Raw genomic sequence first — 17,519 nt, 5'->3', positions numbered from 1 at the left:
GAAGACGAAACAAGAACAACAATAAAACATCCCTTCATTTTATAGTTATTGTTGACTAATGTACGTGAACTTGTCGCTATAGGAGCAGTTTAACATAACCTTCAAAATCCAGCTTAACTACGCACGTGCATGAATGCACATTTGTCACGTTTGCTGCAGTACTTAAACAGCACTACACTCCTGCGCGCATCATTATTACAATAAAGTATGATCTGTTACTTTAGATTTGACAACAGCTTTCTTCAGATATGCTCTGGTGTCTGTGCTTCAGGGCACAAAGTCAACACTCATGTAAGCGCCAAGGATAACATTAAATCACGGGTTTATTATCATGCGTCACCAAAGATATGGATTATATCCTCTGTGCTCCTTGGTGCCAGGTCATATTTCATAAATGCATTATATAAAAAACAGGGAATGCTGCTAGTAAAACAGCAGGCTGATTGTGTAACATATTAAAGGCTTCCTGATTAAAATAAACAGTTATTATTATTGTCATATTCCTTTAATGGATTAGAAACCGAGACTATGTTGTTAATATCAGCTTCTGGAACATAATCCTCTACCTGTCATGCTTGCTGACTACTTGCTGTTACTGTTACTGTACAGTACACTGGTTACAGGCAGGTGGGAGATGATGGGTCAAACTAAAATGAAAAAAGAGGGTACAGTATTGTCAAGTCAGAGTTCTGAGTATAAACCACTCTTGGGTGAAAAGGTCAAAACGTTGTATAGTGGACCTGTCAGGCTGCATTTCATAACAACAGTAAACAAGGATCATGAGAGTTTATTCTCTGCACTGTGGCCAGTTCTGAAAACATGTCAGACTTATCTAGCTGTATTTTGGGCGGCGACCTTCTGTTAGCATGCTAACATTAGCACTCAGCTCAACGAACAACTGATCTTAAGTAAATCTGAGCCTACAGTACAAGAGGAGCTGACAAAAACGATGTGATCAGGACATCAGGAAAGTTCTGAAGATTCTTACATGGTGAAACAAAGTTTCACAGCTTTCTGAGACAATACTGTCCACTCTTTTTACTTACATTTTTTCGGGAAAGTGAGGATGGGGTGGGATTATGGTGGTAATGGGAGGTCAGGCAGCAGTTTCAAGGTGCGATGGGGCTGGTGTTCACAAAGCATCTCTCAATGACTATACAGTAAGAAGCACTACTGTCGGGCCGGTCTGGATTTGTGGTTAAATTGTCAGATGCAGTAGTCGGATGCTATCTGTAATCATGAACCAGTTTGCCAGTGACATTACCAAAGGGGCTAATGGCACTTTTCAGACAATGTAGCAATAAGTAACTTGTAGTCCTGGGCTGGGACTACACAATGGTGCACTCTAGGTAGACTGGTAAACTGGTTTTGGCCAGCTAGAGCTGCTCTGGAGCAGCTTTAGCTCTGATTTAAGATTATTATTTGTACATGTACATTGTATGTACATGATCAATCAGCCATGAGCTGATGGTAAACCCACAGATGGTTAAAAAGAACAAGGGATTATCCTAAACAGTTTCCTCTAGTTCTAGTTCTGTACTGACTTTAGGTACTGGCCTCAATGATGCTTAAGATGTGTTTTTGGACATTTTGTTCAAAAGGAGCATGGTGTGGATGATCTAACATAACTGCATCTCTTTTACCATGAAGAATAAAAAAAAACAATGCCAACATTTACAGCAGTAAGTCTCTTCAGCAAATGAGAAAATTTTATAATTCAAACAAATGCTTGAAGGACCTTTCCAAGGACCTCTAATAAAGTCATCTTTGAGTTTTTTTACTTATCAACTTTTATCATAAACACATATTGCAATTAACACCACAATGCTCTTGGTATGGTTATACAAAGAGGCCACTCCTTATATAACTGAATAACTATGCCCACATTTAGACCAAAAATGCATTTCCTATGGCACTAGTTATTTTAAACCAAAGTACGATTACTCCGCCACCATCCTTCCTGTCTGTGCTCTATATTGTCTGTGCATCACAGTCTTATACCCACACTAAAGTGTGTGTGATGAATATATGCTTTAACACTTGCACATCTATTTTTGACATCTACTAAATATGGGAGTTAAATCAGATCTTTTGAGTCCAGATTTTAAACCACATTGATGATAAAAGTCATTAAAATAGCAAAATGACAAGCACTGTAGCCAAAGATCCAGCTTTGTGAAGACAGGTTTGTGTTTCTAACAGTGAGGGACAGTGGGTTGACATAATCTTCTACCTCGTCCTCCTGAGTGTCCTCCGCCGTTGAGGACTGCCGGCTGAGGCTGGTGCCCTGGGCAGCGCCCTGGTTCTTCCTCCGGATTGAGCTACGTGATTCGTCAGTGATACTCTGAATCTGAGCGGGGTGGCGTGGCCCAGAGAGGCGGCGGCAGATGAACAAGGAAAGGGGCCAGTTGTCATGTAATGCAGCGGTAGGCCACATTTACTAAAATACTGTTTTAATGTAACTATACAGTTATTTATGGAAAAAACCCAAGATCTTATTTGACTGACTGTATAATCTGACCTGTGTGATGTTAAAGCTACTTAGATGGGTTTTAATAACAATGCTGACACACTACAGGGAACATGATGCAAACAACTTTTCAGTAACAATTAATGCCATCTTGTTAATGACGTTTATGAGCTCATCTTTGTAGTGTCTAATCTAAGACACACCATAAAAATATTGCATTAACTTGCATTAAACTGGAAATGCCTGTAAGTGCAGGATCATGTTCAGGTAGATGGCGTGTGCATTACCTCTCTCTCCCTCTCAGTCCTGGAAAGTTGCATCTGTTTGAGCATCTGAGACCTCTGCTCCATCACAAGTGTTTTCTCATAGGTGAAGGCCGAGATGTCATTGTCATGCTGCACAGGAGTGGACATAAAACATTGTTGTCAGTACAATGTGGAGCGAAAGGAAACTCTATTAGCTGACTGCTAACAGATGTAGTGAAGCATCATTACCATTTTTGCAATGCAGTGCTTTATCTATTAAACACAGTCTCACCATCTCCACCACTTCCACTTCTGCATCCAGCCGCAGGTGGTACAGGAACATCTGGAGATCTTTCTTCATTTGGATGCTGTTGTCATCCATCTGGGCCACAGTGAAGATACGCATCTTACACTTCCTCCACACCTGGAGGATGAAAAGACACTGTTATTATGGAGGAAGGTGGAATGGAAGAACAAGACTGTCAGTCAGAGGAAGGATAGATGGATAAACATGACGCTGTCGGACCGATGAGAAAAGGAAAGAAAAGAGAAACAATTGTTAAAGAGAGAGAATTCTGGGACAAATAAGTCAGTATGAAAGAGGAATTCTTGAATAGATAGAGAGGAATAAAAAATATTTTTAAAATAATTTGTATGGATTAAAGATGTCACAGCACAAATGGTGCACACACCAACCTTGTGCTGTCGCAGCAGGAAGGGCAGCAGCATCAGCATGCCTCCATCGTGGACCACCCACCACACGTCGATGGTGCCCTCCCCCAGCCGGTCCTGGTTGGTGGGGAAACTGTCCACATTCTTAGCTACAAGCAAGGCCTGATGGGCCGCTGTGGTCTCTCGTACTGTCTCTGGATGGAAGAAAGGTAAGAATGAGAGCGTATGAGTGACATGGCTCATCAAACAGTATGTGTTATTTATGGCTCATTAAGTTGTTGCCATTTCAATAGAAATAATGGAAGATCACTACTTCATATGCTATTCTAAAATAAATCCAGTTGTAATTTTCTGTAATTATCCACATATGTAAAGCTGCATTTTTGCACCAACATATTGCTAATCTGTACCTATAAAGTTCTTCCAGGACTGCGGGTCATTGGACTGCCTCCAGGTCCCAGGCCAGGCCATCAGGACTGTGTTGTGCTTCATGCCTCCCAGCCCTGCGGACTGGATGAGGTGGGAGACGCCATCTCTGAGGTTAGAGGACACCACAACGTGGCAGAAGCCCTTTGTTCGCTCTGCTGACATGGCAGACTTGATGTTCTACAGAGAGAGACAGAATAACAAGAAATATACTGTATTATCAAGTTGATACATCACTGATGTAGCCTACTGAGACTATTGAGAAAAACATGTCTTTATGAAAACAATGCCAGGGTTTAATTATGATAGCACTGATCCAAGACTGAGCTGCACACCTACCTCAACAATTAACATCAAGCACTCTCTTCAATATCCAACCAGGACAATTTACAATGATGGGAAGGAGCTTTTCTAGGATTTGAGGACCTTGAGGGGCTACTACTTTACCACATTTATCTATCTGCTTTAATTACTTTGAAAACTTGGATTAATAATACAATCAACTAATAAATAATAATGAATAATCGGAGATTAAACTACAAAGCAATGTAATCAAACAAAATGTGCTCACTGAATGACACAGAGGACCTAGAATGTTTTTGATCATCAATATCATATCATTTTGTAGGGCTTAAATGCCTGAATGAAATGACACACTACTAAATCTGGGGCAAAGTATATAATTTGACCAATTCTTTTTTTTTTTTAAATATGCAGCCTATTTATATCTGTATAAAAATAGCTGTAGTCTCAGAAGCCCAGGCCCAACAACGCCACTGATGATAGGTTTAAACAATGCCTGTGAACACAGCTGTGCGTATAATCTGGAATTCAACATCTGCACGTGATTGCTATTGACGAAAAAGTAATCCACTGATTAAAAATGCGTTAGAAGACAAAGTCAAATCGGGATGCAAAAACATAATTATCTGAAGTGCTTAATATGGCCAGTAGATGGCAGAGTTGACCTGCAGTTCAGGTGTAAACTGCTTACTAACTGTAAATCCTGACTGACACAACAGACTTACTTGTGGGCCCAGTGGTAAATTTTAAACACTGGGCAAAAAGAGACATATAATTTTGCTGATTTTGGCTGTTACGCATAGCAATGGATGGACGGATCGTAAATCTCGTTGTAAAATAACACAGCTGGTGTTTTATCAGCAACTGTGAACCTGAAATTCCACTTTTGGTAGAACAGAGTTGTATGGGGAGTGCAGGCAACATCAATGTAAATGACACTACACTTGTGCTCTTGTGCACCAAAATATGCTCTACAGCAATGTATGCATTTCCACTTTACCTGCTCAGCCTTCTTTGCTTCTGTGTCTTTGGTGAGATAGGTTCCCTCCAAAACATTTCCAACTATTGTGAGGCCCTTTCCTGCCTTCAGCTGAGTGGTGAGGGACAGTAGACGAGAGTGTTTGACTCCTTGATCTGAGTCGAGATTCAGGAGTACCAGCAGCTGAGGCCTGGATAAAGGAAGAGGAGAGAGAGACGAGGAATAAGTCAAATTTCATTGCTGTGCAACGTGGTGAGAAATTGTTTGATCTTTACATCTCAGTTGTGTTAAAAAATGTGACAAGAACACAAATTCTCTTTTGTAGACTCACATTTCCAGGGCCTGTCATAGTTAAATACTGCCCTGTAAATCAACACTGCTTTTAAAATCACATTATTTCTTTAGAGAATAAATTCATTTATTTATTTTCATCATTACAGCATTATTGGTTTACACTCAGCTACACAGAGGCACCTTAACAGGAGTAGAATAGTGACCTTACAGTCCTATAGTACATGTGTTTGGAAGACAGAAGGGAAGAAACAGTTGCCTTTAAGACAACCATTTGTTTGATTGGCCACATTAGAGAATAAGTATGCACACTGAACATGCCAAGAAAAAGCATGAAACTTGTTTGTTTTTTTGGACAGGCAGTCTGCAAGGTCAGCCTGTGTGACCCTCTGTACAGTACGAAGGCTCATCGACCTCTTCTGTCAGATTAGTCAGAGGACCAAGAGATTAATCAAATTCACCCTCTGTATCTATTCCTGTCTCGCTTTTGTCCACCGCAACACTGACAGGTGGCACTGTGTCAACTGTGACCACATCCATATGAAACACACACAAACACACACACATACTGCATTATACCTCCAGTTTTTGGTGTGTGGTGGAGCGTCCTCGAGGCGAATGAGGGCGTAGCGTGCTGCATTGAGAGACAGCCCTCTGATGCCGTCTCCCCACTCCTTCTCTGCCCTGAAGCCAACAGATGATTGACCATGAATTATTAACAATTACAAGAAGCCAAAACAAAGAACAAAAGCAGAGAACACACACAGAATGATGGTTTCTAACAGTCTTGCACTGTTGTCACAGTTGTTTTGTGTGGTTTAAATGATTTCTCATGTGTTTTGCTGAGTTCTTTTGGCTGTGTGAGAACATCTTCTGCTTAAACATACAGTATGGCTGGGATCCACGAACAATAATTAATTTAACCTACGATTACTTCTAATTCGAGTTCAGCAAAACTAGGTTTAAAATGAGTAAATCTAATTTTAAAATAAAGCAGAGCTCTGTTGCATAGAACGTATCACTGCTTAGTAAATCTGAGTTTATTGATGTAAATCAAAATTAAATTAATCAATATGGAGACGCTTGCTAATCTTTCTGTTCAGCTTTCCGTGCTAAACTGGTATCTTGAAAGAATTTCAGCAGTACTCAATTAGGTTAAGTCTAACCTTTAACTTTCCTTAATGCCATGTTTAAAAATTCACCTTTGTTGGTGCAACCAGGCCTATATCATTCGAAAATGGATCTTCTTACAAGTACCTCTAATGAACCTCAGCAGGCCTCACAGTCTCATCTAAAGTTGGTATTATTCAAGAGGCATTATGTTCAGTGATTTTAATATCTTATTCTGAAGGATAAAACTGCCCTCCTCTCTGGCTGAGGAAAATTGTGTGAAACTCATTTAAGAATGAAGAGGATGATCCTAAATGCATGCTTGCTAATATTAAAATGAAGGGAATTTACTTGATTCTGTGTTTATTTTTTCCTCTACAGTAGCTCAGGTATAAAATTCAGTATTTGACTCTTCATTTCTTGCCAAAAACAGTTTACATTTTAAGGTATAACAATAAATATTGAGATGTTAGATCCCATGTACGTATCTTAAATTATTTAAAATCTGTATTTAATTTATCAGTGTTGTACATTCACCTTTATTCCCCTTTGATACAAGTTCTTTTCTGTAAGCACCGTTCACAGCCAACCTTCCGTCATATTTGAACTCTTCCTTGTCAAAGACTCAATGTAAATCTATTAGAAAGTCATTCTTACCCCCTGTATTCAATGTATTTGTAGATGCAGGAAGCGATACCCATGGCCACAATGGCATAATACCAGGAACAGATGAACATGAGAGCAAGACACAAGCTCATTCCCAGGAAGGACAGAGCCCTGTAGGACAAAAAACACACTTTACTACTTCAGTCCATTAACTACACACACAGACATTTACAGAACCAGCAATTTACTGATTTAAGTAGAGGCCATTATCACACAAACTACACTGAACATGTGTCTGTGTTTGTGTTTATGTTTGAGGCACTGGTCCTAAAATTTTCAAAAGGAAAGCCTCAGTCATGTCAAAAGAAGGTCTCTAACAGTTTAAATCAGACAAACTGTTTAAACTGCAGAGAAACAATATGATTCATCACACACCAGTGGTAGTATTTGAAGCGTGGTCTCCAGTTAGGTGTCCTCAGCAGGGTCTGAACCGCACAGGCCAGGTTGACGAACAAGTAGCACATGAGGAAAAACCTGTGAAAGACAGACAATAGGCCCAAAATTACAGCTCATTTATCATCTAAATCTCCACTTTATGACCTACTATAAGTGGCTTTAAGAAGACAAACACATGAGGGATCAGAGGTTTTATCCGCTGATCTGTTTTCATGGAAAATGAGCATGTAATATTTCTATATAAACAGGTACTGACATGGAAAGGATGGGAGCCACAGCGTCCAGGGAGGCGATGAGGATACCGATCTCACAGATCCCTGCGGTCAGCAGCAGAGCCCAGGTAGGTTCTCCATTAGCTTTCCCATGACCAAACACCTAACACACACAGTGGAGCGTGAAAATTAAAGATGAGAACATGAGGATGAAGACTGCTCTGACTGTATTTGTGTTGTCTGACCGTGACTAACCTGCAAGAAAGGTACGATGCCATCTCGTGCGATGGCCTGCAGCAGGCGTGGGGCGCCGGTTAAACTCTGCAGCCCAGCTCCGCAGCAGGAGAAGAAGGAGCCAATCACAATGACCCAGGGCGAAGGCCATGATAGTGTGCCTATTACAAGGTTCCCTTTTACTGCATCACCAAATCTGCGGTGCAAAAACAATCATATACATTAACCATTGTTTTTATTCAGCCATATATTATGTAGATATCCTAAATAAATTTAAAATACTTATTTTCAAATACACTGAAAGGAAGTCTGCTGATGCTCTTTTTTTATTGTTAACAAATCCTGTGAAAATACCCAAACCAATAATGAGTGTACTGCTAGGACACAAGTATTGTGTATGTATCCATGTACTGTAAACATCATTTTTCACCTGAGCTTATCAAACCTTTTATAACTGGATTGACATCAGTTTTCTTGTGCTGGGTTCAGATGCCTTTAATGGGCATTTAAACCACTGAAACCTGAGAAAACGTATCTCATTTCTTTTGAAAATATGGGAGAAAATATCACGAGCAACTTGGCAAGAAATGCCCCCGCAAAACAAATAGTAAAAGATGATGATCAACTAACCTGAAAATTTGCTTGGGTATTATTGGATTATATATGATAAAACAATGGGGAAAATAACTACAAAAATGACATTTAAAATTTGTATAACTATATGTCTAAAATTATGTTACAGAACAAAAATGTCTACCAGGAGGGGCATGACAAACATCAGCTCTTGTCATGAGAGTACTGGTGACTAAATAATTTTATCCATCTGCCCTCAAGATATGATATTTATAGAGTAGTGATACAGAATGTGTACTGTTTTCCTTTCTTTTATAAAAATGTCTTTTATAAAAACATGTCAATGTGTGCAGTATTTCACAGTGTGTGCTCTGTGTTAAACTCTTACTTGTCTCGAAGCAGAACTCCCTCAATGCAGGCACCAAACAGAATCACACAGCTGATGTCTGGAAAGCAGCGTTCAGGAGAGCAAATTGAATCTATAGACAAAAGCCTTCACCTGACATTGCTGTAAAGCTTCCCACAGTCCAACCGGTGATGCCTGCTCTGTTGTATTCACCTTTGATTCTTGTTCCAATAATACAAAAAAAACAAGTATTCCCGCCAACGACCTATAAACTGAAAAACTATAAGACAACCTGCTATCAATATCTGGCAACAACAGCGTGATTCACAAGATCCATACTAAACACCTGAGGGCCCAGCTGATTCGGCTAAAAAAACATTTTAAACCTACAGTTCTGGCCCTATGAGGAACTTCTGCTATCAGCTTCACAAACAGAATTAAGGATACAGATGACTGAGGTGGTAGCAATAGCCAGGATGGTCCCAATGGGGATGGACTTCTGGGCGTCCCGCAGGTCACCAGACCGGTTTGAACCAGCCATGATACCTTGAAAGGGGTGTCACGACAGAAAATCAATCTTTAGAAATTAAACAAACCCCAAAGCTCGGCAGTTCTGACCATAATATGCATGTGTGGCTGTGTCATAGTCTCACCAGTGACAGATGGGAAGTAAATGCCGACCAGCAGTGTGAAGAAGGTGGTGATGTCATTGACTACATAGGGCATGTACACATCCTGGGCAGGATCACTCCCACCAATAGATGACATCTTTTTGTCCTCTACCAGCATACCCAGAGGGCCGTACACTGACCACATATTTTCTACAAGAGAGACAGAAACAAAGTCATCAGTAAATGCCAACAGACCATGGCTCATACATGTTTTCAAGAGGCCCACTCAGTTTCATGGACCTAAGTGAAAAAAAAAACTTGGCAAAAGAGACATGAGGCAGAGAGAAAGACTGCAGACATTTTTGTGCCAATTTAGACTTAATAACAAACAATTCCACTCTTTGGTTGATCAAACCAGAGCAATAGAACTAAATCCAGCACGTCAGTGATCCTGTAGCAAAAGTTACACATAATTAAAAAGCAGATCCATCATGTGGATAAGAAGCGATCAAACACATAAATGTTTGATCCTAAGGGAACACTTGGTTGTAAACCCCTTAAAACCTGAGAAAATAAGTTTGATTTTTCTTTCAAAAGTATGGGAAGAAGGTATAAGTTACAAGGAAATTACCTGAAATTCAACAAAAAAAGAAAAGAAAAGAAAAAATGTATTTAAAAAAACACAAAGAAAAGGGTGAAAAAGAACACTAAACAAAACAAAAAATATATTGAAAAATAGTAAGCCCTTTGAAACTGGAGAAAATTGGATTGATTTCTTTGGAAGAAGTTGTATTTTAGCAAAAAAAAAGAAATGCAAAAATGTAATACAAACAAACCAAAAACAAAGAATAAGGTAAAAAAGAAAAACCCAAAACAAGTTAATAGAAAAAAATATATACATTAATAATTGTCTTAATAACAATAGTTTTAGGTTGCAACTGATTACAGCTTCTGTTTCACTAGTACGAGCAGAGGTCTGACCTTCTAAATAGACAAGAGTCAAACTTGAGAGAGGGACTGGAGAGGAGGACAGTGAAATAAAAAGTAAGAGGAGATGGGAGAAAGCAGAGAGAGCAAAATAATCACATGTGAAATCAGTCAGCACCTGCACGCGCTCGGCCCAGATTCTTCATATGAAATATGACAGGAATGCATTATGTTTGGAGGAAAGCTAGTTTGTCTCGGCCAACAGTTATATAACATGAGGAATGTTCGGAGTTTGTACTGTACTTAATAAAACTGCAGTCCGTGACAGTGTAGATTCCACTTGAGATGTTAGTATTTAACAAACACTGTCCGAGCCTCTCCATTCATCTTTTTTCTTATAATTTAAAAGTGCAATTTAGCTGCTTCAGTTTGACACTGAAGGAGATAATTCTGGGTAATTTCAACAACTATACAAGCGAGTTGTACATTAGGTATTAGAAAACTTTGAAGTATTTATGGTAGGGGTCTTCAACAATTTTCAGGCCAAGGGCCCCTTAGCTGAAATGGAAACAGAGCAGGGACTCTGACTACATATACATATAAAATTGAGATAATATTTGTGGGCTCACAATAACGTGTAGGGCGGCCAAAAGTGTAAACATACCCATTTATGATGCAAAACAAAACTATTAAAAAAATAATCACAGGCAAATTCATATGTTTATGCATCATGTTTTTTTTATGTTGAACATTGTGGCTCAGAGGTAGAGCGGGTTGTCCACTGATTGGAAGGTTGGTGGTTCGATCCCCTGCTCTTTCAGTCAACTTGATAAAGTATCCTTGGGCAAGATAATGAACCACAGATTGCTTCAGATGGCTGTTCCATCAGTGTGTGAGTGTGTGTGAGTGGGTGAGCGCCAACACGTAAAATAGGAGTATCAGGTTACTCCATGTATTCTAACCTTAGTGTGTGAATGTGTGAATGTGCAACATAGTGTTAAAGCACTTTGAGTGGTCAAAAATGACTACAAAAAGCCTGATACAAGTGGACGTCCATTTACTATTCCATTAACATTTGGAAGGCACAGTGATTTAGAGGAGGTTAGCTAGATCACATGACTGCAAGAGAATTCATGGGCAACAGTTATCCTATCATAATGCTGTGCACTGTCGGTCAATTTTAATTTTTTTTTTTTTAAGAATAGGCCAATGTATCTTTGCTGAGAATATTTTGGACTCATGTTAATGCATATTTTAGGACATGTTTTACTTTTTTTTTTAAAGAAAAAAGGAATAATCAATAATATGGCCTTCACACAAGGGGTCACGGTCTCCCCTGTAGAAGACCCATGTTATAGAGGAAATAGGTGGAGGAGCCTTTTTTTTCTTTTTTAATCCACCACATTTCAGACTTTTCTTTATGTATTTCAGACTGTTCTTTATGTATTTCAATCCTGTATTTTTGTTTTTATTTTGTTTACACTCAGCCTGGCTACAGTTGACGATATGTGCTGTTAGGAGCTTTAGACACATGGTTACAATGAACTTTGTTTAGTTAGCGGTAATTCTGGATATGTGTGTATGTTTGAGTCTGTGTGACTGTACTTTTAAGTTTTTGTATCTTGATTTATGTGTGGTTTATGTCCTCACAATTTGCCAATAAAAATAATATATATTAAAAAAAAAAGAAAGAAAGAAATCCACCACATTTTGCAACTACAACATCCAAAGGAAACACTGTGTTCCGACCTGAAATGACTCCACTGGTCAGTCCGGGGATGCCCTGCACCTCGGTCACATTGTTGTTGTCAAAATATTCGCTGCAGGTGGCATTGAGCTCAGGTCCATCACAGAACAGCTTCCACAGCTTGGTGGTAACTGTCAAGTTATCTATAATCTCTGTCTTTAGACAACTGTCAAAGTTGTGGTTCTGCAGAGTGCGATTCCCCAACATGCAAACACTGTGTGGAAGAAGAGAAGATGAGAATTAAAATGACAGACACTGATAAAACACTGATAACTGATAAAAAATACCACTTAACACTGCACACTGAGATTCTGTCTTGATTAGCCATAACGGCTGGCTGACATAGCTCCTCTAATACTATTTTTGTATCATATGGTTCAATTCAACATTAGAGGTTACTGTATTGACTCACGGAAAGTCTGGTGGCTCAAAGATAGTCTTGATGACTCCAGCATAGATGGCGAGGATGGAGAGAATGACGCAGGCCAGGAAGACTAGCGCGAGCTTGTTGACATATTTCACCCCAACAAATACAACTATAGCCATCAGTGTGAGGCAGCAAGTGCCGTAAACACGCATGTTATTCAGCAATGCATCCACCTCATCTTCCTTTCTTTCTGCCACAAAGATGGCTGCTTTAGGCACAATGTAGGTCTGACAGGGAAAGACAAAAAATAATGAAAGACATAAGAAAATATTAATTTTATTGGTGCACCTGAATAAAAATTGACAGGTAGTGGACATACAGTGAGTTGGAACAAACAGTAGCTGTGACCAGAAGTGTTACAGCTCTTTCTGTCAGTTGGTGAATCCACACAAATTTCTAACCCTTTGACTGCCACAGTTTCTGCCCTACGAGGCTGAACTTTGGCCTGGAAGTCAAGTGTGTCTGTGTGAGGGTGTGCCTGCCAATTGGCTAAAAGTGGCATGGAAACAGGTGTGGCTTATCACAAGAGGGGGCAAAACTTTCAGATGGATTCCCGAGATTTTGCAGAAAGATTGTTCATGAGCCAAACAACAGCTGCAAAGTGATGCTTGTTGAAATAATCAGCACACAGTTTTTCACTCACCAGGAGAATCTCTATAGTACCGAGAATGTACATGGAGCCAGCGAAGGTTGTGCCCAGGTAGAAACAGAGACCCACAGCTCCGCCAAACTCTGGGCCCAGAGATCTGGAAATCATGTAGTAGGAGCCTCCAGCTGAGAGAGAAAAAGTGGAAAATAGTGAGAATGAGTTTATGAGGAAAACAGAAATAACATCATCTTTTCACAAACTAAGGAGAACGCAACCATGGATACACTAAACAGGGAAAATTGTCGTAAAGATTTTGATCAAGCTCTTGGATTTAAATGTCTATAAAAACAATATCTACTATCATTGTCTATAAAACTCCAAGTAAAGAGAAGTTGAATTCTATTTGATGCAAATATCCATCTATAACTCTATTCAACAACCCCTGCGTAGCAACTTCAGCTGCAGCTAGAGCACCTCAGCCTGGTCCTATTACTCCGTTTGATACACATAATAACATATGACAAATAAGATGGATTTTTCGACGACATATCTTATCCCAATCATTTCCTCTCTATGTTTAATACATGCCTTTTTAAAATTTGTGTATGCCTGAGTACGAAAGCGTCTTACCTGGCACAACACCATTAGTAGCGATTGCACTCATGGATATGGCTGTTAGCATGGTCTGTGGACAAAAGACGGTGAAGACAAACACATCAGAACAAAAGTCTAAAGACCTTATACACATGATATTCCTTTAAAATAAGAGTTATGTTTATATCAAGTATTTACTGTTCATTTTCAAAGTTGTATTGCAACAAGGGACTTGTGAAGTTGTTATCACCCAGTGGTGGGGGATTCACATGACATGATGCCAGTCACACTCGAGACCTACATTTGAGGACTTGAGATTTAATTGAATAACATCGATAACCAGACTCCGGAGAAGCTTCCTTCCCCAGACTGTGAGACTCCACAACACAGCCTTCGACTCCAAAAGATATAGCAGGATCATTTTCTTAACTTTCTTTAAAAATGACTGATGAATGTAACTTGTACCTTACCTTAAGGACTCAACTTGACTTTGACTTTTATTATTCATGGCTTGAGACTTGACTTAGACTTGAGAGATGACTTGAAAAAACTTGGACTTTTTTTTAATAAATATTTGCATTTTTCTAGATATTGAGATATTACGTTGTTTTTTTTTTGTTTTTTTTTAAAAAATGACTGGAGGATTTCTAGTGCATTGCGCCTAAACCTAGAAATTAAATAGGATGCTGCAGACCAGCAGAGGCTTACAAACAAGGTTACTTTCAAGGAGGGGGCTAATCCAAAAAATGATACAAATTTGGATTCAGTGATTATGTTGCTGATGATGGAAGTAAGAGAACAGTGGTATGCAAGGTTTGTGGCTCAAAAATCTGTGACAAGACCATACAACTTCATCCATCACAATAAAACCCACGAATTACAGTACCTGAATGTGTCTTTTTTTGCTTATTAACTTAACTTATTAGTTTACTGGCTAGTCAAACGTTTGCTAGCTAAGAATGCAGCAACAGGTAATGTTAAAACGAAACTTGAGTTTTCAAGGCCACTGTGTGTGAAGTAAGAATTTCACAACTTGACTTGCTTGGCCTGAGAGATGACTTCCTCAAACTGACGTGCTTGATTCTTACAGCAGTAACTTGGAGCTTTTGTGAGACTTCAAAGTTAAGACTTGAGACTTGCTTGTGACTTGCACTTGTGTGACTTACTGCCATCCCTGTTATCAACCATATAAAGACTAATATAACAAATAACACAAACCTCCTATTTCTCTTTTTTTTTCCATGCCTACTGTTCTGTAACTCCATGAACTTTCCGGATTTTTCCCATCAATAGGATACTTATAGGCTTAATCCAGCATTTAGCCTGTTAAAATACTTCTTAGAAGCTTACTCTGTAAACCTTTCAGATTGGTAATGGATACGAGCTTTTCCATGAAATTGTTCCGTGAAGTCCTCCTGATGGAGGATATTTACATCAGCCTGTTACCTAACAGCTCTTCCAGATGAGAGGAAGGACGGAGCCAAGAGAAGGGCAGGGAGGCGAGATAAGAGGTACAAAGAAAAGACAAAAAGACAAAAGACTTAAAACTTAAAGGATGAAAGAGGAAGAGGAGACAGTGTGAAGGTGAGATAAAAGAGGACAAGAGGAGGAAGGGGAAGAGGGACAAGGACACGGACACGACCAAGATAAACCATGTGCTGGGTTTAAAGTGGTAGACAAGCTGGAGTAAAGCCAATTAGCTGACAATTTTACCTTCTGAATCCACTGAAACCCTAAGCAGCTATACACCAACTTGTCTTAACCACAGATGAATCAAAGAATATACGGCAATAGAAAGAACTGGGAGGTATGCCATCACTGTTGAAAAATTACCAGACGATTCCCATAAATTATGTGGACACATTTCTTATGGTCCAGCACTGTATTTTAAAAGACTTAGTGGCTTTTGGGTGGTTTCTAGAAGTAAATCAGATAGAGCGAGCAGTCCAGTCAGACCAAACAAGGTCAACCAACAGCATTAACCAAAAATAAATGTGATCCAGGGATCTAAGAGTTAACCAGTACATCACTGATGGTATAAGTCTCCACCAAAAAGGCTGGATTAATATGCCTTTAGTGTCTTATAAGTCTTTTAAGTTAAGAATTTGATGAAACTGACTGAATCAAATTGTTTGAAGGTTCTAACTAAATGCCTAAATATCAATTTTGTGAATATCTGGTAAATACCTTTCCAACAATAACGGCTTAAAAGCCGGGGGAGCAAGTCATTGGTAATATTGTGGTGAAGTTAAATATGTTCAAACAGCTGTATCATTTAAAAATAATGCAAACATCAATATGAAGATACCATTTATGAACATCCTACATGGTTTCTAATAAACAGATAATATGGGTAGCACTGATCAAGAATCAATTATAAATTCAATCATGACTCCAAAAATCAAAAAACACAAACCTTTTAATTTAAAGAGCATCTTATGCTGTGATTATCCTGCAGATGTGGATGCATTTTAGAAAACCAGGTGCTTGCAGGAAATCTTAACTGGTCTAAATTTAAGCCTGCTAAATTCCCTTTTTATTTTTAGACTTTTCTGGTGTTGGGTCTGGAGCACACAAAACATGACCTAAAAACGGGTAGCTGATGTGTAACCATCAGTGCAAAGTCAAATGTGATCTAAGCGGGGAAAATCAACATTAATCTGTTTGACTAAGCTTGTCTCTCTTATTATGTAACATCAGTGATGTGGTCGAGAGTAAACCCTCCTAATGCACTTCAGCTAGATTGTAATATATGAAATGCAGTCCCCATCTTTCTAGGCAAACTGTTTTTACAATATCTGAAGTAAGTCTTAGCATTACAGATGCAGTTTACTGGGTTACTTTTTCAGATCAGTTACATCATTATTCAAAAAACTAAAAACACAAATAAACGTGTGATTTATTGCTTTAATTGCTTCTTTTGGTTACAGGGGAACTAAATTTCATGTTTAATTCTTGATCTTGTATATTCTTGAATGTCTGCCAGGCTTGGCCATACCGTAAGTGAAGTTGATCACGTTTTACCATTTGAGCTTTCCATTATGAGGCAAAAAGCATTCAACTGAGATAGTACTCGAGGTTTTTTGTATGTACTTTCCCTGATTAAACTGACGTAATCCATTGTCTGCCGTGGGATTGGCAAATATAGCCACTGTGTGGGTGTGCATGTCGCTATGTTTCTGACACTTTGCAGATGGAGGGATTATACGTCAAGCTGCTGGGTACCATTAGAAGCTAGGAGCGTACGGGAAAACTGAGAGTCACAGTGGCTAAATATAGGAGGGATCAGTGTCCACTAAGTCAACTTGCCTGTCATTCATTACTACTGCCAATCCAACATTTGCACCCTTCTGCCATTAAAAGTTCAGGCAACATCTGTCGCCACTATTACCAAAACACATGGACACATATTCACTCTCATGTGCTGATGTATTCATAACGCATTAAAGAGCTGAATGTGTACTTTAAGTACACTCTTACATAATCTCATATGATAGTGCCCTAATGGCTTGAACTCTTGAACCTTGATTAGGGAAAAATAATATCCATGTCAAGAACAGAGCCCAGCTGATACTGGATTTTTGGGACTGATGTCGATACAGATATAGGGAAGTAAAAACAATTCTGACATTAATATATCGGCTGATATTATTTTAGAACCATATCTGAGGCATAATTGCATGTAATTGTGTATGTGTGTG

The 17,519-nt window shown here is 39.1% G+C and overlaps 1 protein-coding gene across 7 annotated transcripts in view; it reads right to left on the bottom strand.

The window, feature by feature from the left end:
• slc12a7b (solute carrier family 12 member 7b) overlaps positions 1-17,519 on the bottom strand; it is a 75,177-nt gene that overhangs the window by 9,276 nt on the left and 48,382 nt on the right. For 4 of the 7 annotated variants that reach the window (XM_042510182.2, XM_042510181.2, XM_042510184.2 and 1 more), the window contains exons 5-22: positions 13,855-13,909; positions 13,279-13,409; positions 12,621-12,862; positions 12,211-12,422; positions 9,577-9,744; positions 9,371-9,469; positions 8,966-9,023; positions 8,026-8,200; positions 7,815-7,933; positions 7,538-7,636; positions 7,154-7,273; positions 5,966-6,070; positions 5,117-5,285; positions 3,798-3,993; positions 3,412-3,581; positions 3,008-3,139; positions 2,758-2,865; positions 2,234-2,350 (exon numbers count right to left, since the gene is read on the bottom strand). In XM_042510182.2, the coding sequence (XP_042366116.1) occupies positions 2,234-2,350; positions 2,758-2,865; positions 3,008-3,139; positions 3,412-3,581; positions 3,798-3,993; positions 5,117-5,285; positions 5,966-6,070; positions 7,154-7,273; positions 7,538-7,636; positions 7,815-7,933; positions 8,026-8,200; positions 8,966-9,023; positions 9,371-9,469; positions 9,577-9,744; positions 12,211-12,422; positions 12,621-12,862; positions 13,279-13,409; positions 13,855-13,909 (2,475 nt within the window). The remainder of the gene's footprint in view (positions 1-2,233; positions 2,351-2,757; positions 2,866-3,007; positions 3,140-3,411; positions 3,582-3,797; positions 3,994-5,116; positions 5,286-5,965; positions 6,071-7,153; positions 7,274-7,537; positions 7,637-7,814; positions 7,934-8,025; positions 8,201-8,965; positions 9,024-9,370; positions 9,470-9,576; positions 9,745-12,210; positions 12,423-12,620; positions 12,863-13,278; positions 13,410-13,854; positions 13,910-17,519) is intronic. The other 3 variants (XM_042510185.2, XM_042510183.2, XM_088072180.1) reach the window with 1 other exon arrangement.

Source organism: Plectropomus leopardus, chromosome 21 (genome assembly GCF_026936395.1).
Source record: "Plectropomus leopardus strain MGB_pleo_1.0 chromosome 21, ASM2693639v1, whole genome shotgun sequence".
NCBI lineage: Eukaryota > Metazoa > Chordata > Actinopteri > Perciformes > Serranidae > Plectropomus > Plectropomus leopardus.
This window is presented reverse-complemented; position numbering and strand designations above follow the sequence as displayed.